Here is a 4,953-nt window from a genome sequence, read left to right as displayed (position 1 = left end):
ACCATCAAAGCTGTGCTCTTCTAGTGTAGCACAAACTATCAGCGAGCGGTGCCTTTGCTTTTAGATTCTGTTCTCCAAGTTATGAGTTACAAAGAAACGGAATTGTTCCTCTGGCTGCATATTTGTTCTGACACCAGCCGCTGAACATCCTTAACCCGAGTGCACCTTGTGTCCGTTAGAGGGCGACACCGAGGCGCAGAGGGGCCGGCCCAGAGCCAGTCCCAGGCAGGCTGTAGTGCCACTGAGCCGGGTACAGCAGACAGACACAGAGAAGGGCTGGTGCAAGGAGGAAGGCTCCTCATGACGCCGGGTTTTACCGGGAACTGAAAAAAACATCTACCTGTTTTGGAAGGAGGAAATTTACGAGAACAGAATGCTTCGTGTTTGGATGCTGATGGCGGCCGTGCAGGTAAATATCTCTGTTTTTAACCGCGGAGAGCTGCGGTGGGATTTTCGCCGCAGCAGAGCAGAGTGATGCTGGTTAGAGGAGACAGAGAGGAGCGCTCTGCGCAGATGGGAGGACAATACAGTTGGACTAGAAAACACTTCCCATCCGCGTTGTTTGTACTGGTGTGATCGGTGCTATTCTCACCAAAGAGCCGCTTAGATTCACCCAGCCTGCTGGGAGGAAAACGCTGCTGGTCCCGGGCAGGAGCGACGCAGTCGCTGCGTAACGGTCCGTGTGTCGGTGAAAGCTGCGGGTTTCAGCTCGGATGCTGCTGGTGTGAAGACTCCCGAGTCAGGAGCCTCTTTATCATCCGTCCCTGCATCCTCGGTGACAGGCGGCTGTCCGTCGCCCTGTTCCGGCTGCTCATTGTGACACCCGCGTTTGCCTTCTGCCCGAATACCACGCGTTACTTTTAGCTGTAATCCAGTTTAGTCTGACCGGATCTGTGTCACATAGCGTCGATCTCCATTAAAAAAAAGATGGCAGTTTGATTTGTCCCCTCACGCCCAGACATAACGCTGGAGCCAGAGTCTGAGCCGCGGCTCGGGTCACGGTGCAGGCTGCATCCACGCCTGTGCTCTCGCCCTGTGCTGTGTTCCGCTCCCGAGGCGCAGTCATGCTAACCTTTAATGCTGTTTCTGTGCTGTCACTCGGCCTGTGGGAGCTGATGTGCGGTGTTACAGCAGGAGTCCGTGTAACATCCACAGTCCTGTGATTCAGCATCGAGCTTAACTTTTTAAAGCACCGCACCGGTGTTGTTTCACACGCTACAGTTTATACCGTGTTTTATTGCTGCTGACATTTTCCATCCATTTCAGCAGCAACACTGAAAATCTGTGGTTTTTATTTAATATACTCAGAAAAATAAAAGTATAAGCGTGGAAGATGTTTTTAACTGTGGCATGCTTTGAAGATGTTATGGATCATTTGTATTAAAGCAGCAAAGCTCTGCCACAGGCGAGGCTCCATGTGGGCTGAAAGAAGCACACAAATGCACCTTCAGCAAGATTTAATGAAGGCAAAGAAAAGACGAGGCGATCCTTTCTGTGTGGGAAAAAATCAATGAAGAAGACAGTGCTGTGCCAAAGGGTCAAAGGTTGGGTCCTAAAATAAGCCCATCACCAATGCCTCTCTCAAAAAAGCAAGGTCAGCACTCTCCAGGGCTTACCTCCAATCCTCTACAAGCCTTTGATTGGTCTGCCTTTGTTACCTAGTAGTACAATAAATTGTACCTACTAGCCTCGATCGTGGCTCAAGAGTTAGGAGTTCGCCTTGTAATCGGAAGGTTGCCGGCTCGAGCCCCGGCTTGGACAGTCTCGGTCGTTGTGTCCTTGGGCAAGACACTTCACCTGTTGCCTACTGGTGGTGGTCAGAGGGCCCGGTGGCGCCAGTGTCCGGCAGCCTCGCCTCTGTCAGTGCGCCCCAGGGTGGCTGTGGCTACAATGTAGCTGCCATCACCAGTGTGTGAATGTGTGTGTGAATGGGTGGATGACTGGATATGTAAAGCGCTTTGGGGTCCTTAGGGACTAGTAAAGCGCTATATAAATACAGACCATTTACAATTTGTCGCTGTTATCAAGGCTTTGATCATGTAGCTGAAGGTGCTGTTGATAGGGTTAATGATTCAGTGATGTCACTGTAGAGGGTTAACGGGCTTGTAGATAATGCAGTTATTTGTAGATAAAACAGTTAACAGCATTAGGCAGAACATCATCTCAGTTTGTGGAGATAATGAGCCCCCTGTTCCCCGCAGCCTTTAGTTACACCAGGAGGAAGAAATGTTTGCGAGTTGATTAGGGTTTGATTTTATCTGTGGTGTCACAAATGCTATCCATCCTTGTGACAATGCCCCTCTGTGTGCTGACCTTTCCTCCTGAGGGGGGCTCTGCTAAATTATTGTCATTTGCGAATCCTGTGCTTTGTGATTAAAATGACGCAGATTAATTTCGCTGCGGGCAAAGCTTTAAACGCTTGACTCACTGAGAACTTTGAAGTGATGGCGAGCTTCATATTGAAATATGTAAATAGGCTCATAATCAACAAACGAGGGGAAGGACCGGACGTGTTAGACTTTCTGCATTCATCGAGGATAACGATGCACCGCATCAACTCATCTTTAATCAGAGGTGTATCTTTTGCACCAGCTGTGTTTACATGAACGGGAAGCTGACTCACTGAGGCCGAGTGATGCCTTTGGGTGGAAAGTGCATCCCCACGTTAGGCTTAAAGATTTGTAGAGGAAAAAAGTCAAATATGCAGCATCTGTTTGTTGTATGGAAATGGCCTATAAAAGAGCTGCAATGGAGGCAGGCCTCCTCTTTACTGGGAAAACAAGATGCCCACAGAGGTAACCTGCAGAACACTTTGTTACATTACTGCTTCCCAACAGTTACCTTTGATATATTTTAGCTGCTGAAATAGTGAGTGAGTAATGTCAGGTGTTAAGAAGATGCGGCTTTTCAGCAGTGGATGATTAGTCCTCTTTCCCAGAAATCAGTGGGTGCAGCGTTTGGTTGGAGTAGCTGGGTTTCCACAGCACGCTGTTCAGTCAGTCAGCTGACAATAAATCGGAGCCTCTTATCAAAAACAAGAAGGCTGATAATAAACTCCAGCCACGAGCTGAACGGTTAATGAAGATAAGCCACGTCTGTTTTTTTATTTCACCTTTATTTACACAGTAAATCTCATTGAGACACCAGGTATCATTGTTTAAGAGCAACCTGCCGAGTGTGTGTGTGGGGGGCAAACAGACTATAAGGAATCAGAGGAGACCAACAGCAGATATGTGGAATATCCACAGCTTTACAGTTTTGATCACATGTATTTGTCAGATTTGAAGGTGCCAAGTCTGGAGTTCCTTAAATGGCCACTTGGAGCAGGCTGCAGCGTGAGTCCCTGCAGCGTGAGTCCCTGCAGCGTGCGTCCCTGCAGCGTGCGTCCTTGCAGCGTGAGTCCCTGCAGCGTGCGTCCCTGCAGCGTGCGTCCCTGCAGCGTGCGTCCCTGCAGCGTGAGTCCCTGCAGCGTGAGTCCTTGCAGCGTGAGTCCCTGCAGCGTGAGTCCCTGCAGCGTGAGTCCCTGCAGCGTGCGTCCCTGCAGCGTGAGTCCCTGCAGCGTGAGTCCTTGCAGCGTGAGTCCTTGCAGCGTGAGTCCCTGCAGCGTGAGTCCCTGCAGCTTGAGTCCCTGCAGCGTGCGTCCCTGCAGCGTGCGTCCCTGCAGCGTGAGTCCCTGCAGCGTGCGTCCCTGCAGCGTGAGTCCCTGCAGCGTGAGTCCCTGCAGCGTGCGTCCCTGCAGCGTGAGTCCCTGCAGCGTGAGTCCTTGCAGCGTGAGTCCCTGCAGCGTGAGTCCCTGCAGCGTGCGTCCCTGCAGCGTGCGTCCCTGCAGCGTGAGTCCCTGCAGCGTGAGTCCCTGCAGCGTGCGTCCCTGCAGCGTGAGTCCCTGCAGCGTGAGTCCTTGCAGCGTGAGTCCCTGCAGCGTGAGTCCCTGCAGCGTGAGTCCTTGCAGCTTGAGTCCCTGCAGCGTGCGTCCCTGCAGCGTGCGTCCCTGCAGCGTGAGTCCCTGCAGCGTGCGTCCTTGCAGCGTGAGTCCCTGCAGCGTGAGTCCCTGCAGCGTGCGTCCCTGCAGCGTGAGTCCCTGCAGCGTGCGTCCCTGCAGCGTGCGTCCCTGCAGCGTGAGTCCCTGCAGCGTGAGTCCCTGCAGCGTGCGTCCCTGCAGCGTGAGTCCCTGCAGCGTGCGTCCCTGCAGCGTGAGTCCCTGCAGCGTGAGTCCCCGCAGCGTGAGTCCCTGCAGCGTGAGTCCCTGCAGCGTGAGTCCCCGCAGCGTGAGTCCTTGCAGTGTGCGTCCCTGCAGCGTGAGTCCCTGCAGACTCCCATGTTAAACAGTTTAACGCTGCTAAAATGATGCACAGCTGGCTCAAAAGAACTTTCGGTTTTAAAAATGAATTTTGTTTCGTATAATAAATATACAGTAGTTGGAATATTTCTCTTATACGTGGAAAGACTTAGAGTTGTGGGCGTGTCTTCTTTGACTGAACAGTGTGCTGGCATAAGGTTTCCTTCAGTCTGGTCGTCTCTGCTTTTGTGCTTTGTTAGCGCTCGCTGGCAGGTTTTAATGATTATTTGTAAAATAATGTTGCTCGCGTGTGGCACAGCCAGCCCAGAGGTTTGTGCTGCACTCAGATGATATTATTGTGTTAGCCTGTTGCTCGGCGCTGGTTAGCGGGCATCTGTGCCTGAACATTGGACCCGTGCAGTTTATGGTGCATGCAGCTCGCTAATGAAGCTAGCATAGCCCGATACATCAGCACTGCACCCGGTCAGCTAAACATGGTCACTGCTGGCGTCGAAAAACCAACATGGCAGCAGCCAAAACATTTAGGCTTCAACATGCAGAGTTGGGCTACGGCCGTCTGTTATATACAACCGATGGTCTCGTCTGAAAATATGTTTCTGTGGCACAAACAGCCTTCAGTGCAGATTAAACCAGAGACTGCAGAGTGGACTGTGGAC

The 4,953-nt window shown here is 51.8% G+C and overlaps 1 protein-coding gene across 1 annotated transcript in view; it reads left to right on the top strand.

Moving 5' to 3' along the window:
• Positions 1-237: 237 nt before the first annotated feature.
• The window catches only part of LOC146693080 (cadherin-2-like), a 105,961-nt gene continuing 101,245 nt past the window's right edge, over positions 238-4,953 (top strand). The window contains exon 1 of the mRNA XM_085433453.1: positions 238-409. Within this exon, the coding sequence (XP_085289579.1) occupies positions 374-409 (36 nt within the window). The 5' untranslated portion in view covers positions 238-373. The remainder of the gene's footprint in view (positions 410-4,953) is intronic.

This window comes from Copadichromis virginalis, linkage group LG15 (genome assembly GCF_057382275.1).
Source record: "Copadichromis virginalis isolate Kocher_CV1m ecotype Utaka linkage group LG15, C_Virginalis_male_GT1.1, whole genome shotgun sequence".
Lineage (NCBI taxonomy): Eukaryota > Metazoa > Chordata > Actinopteri > Cichliformes > Cichlidae > Copadichromis > Copadichromis virginalis.
Note: the sequence above shows the minus strand (reverse complement) of the source record. Positions and strands in the feature narration are given on the sequence as shown.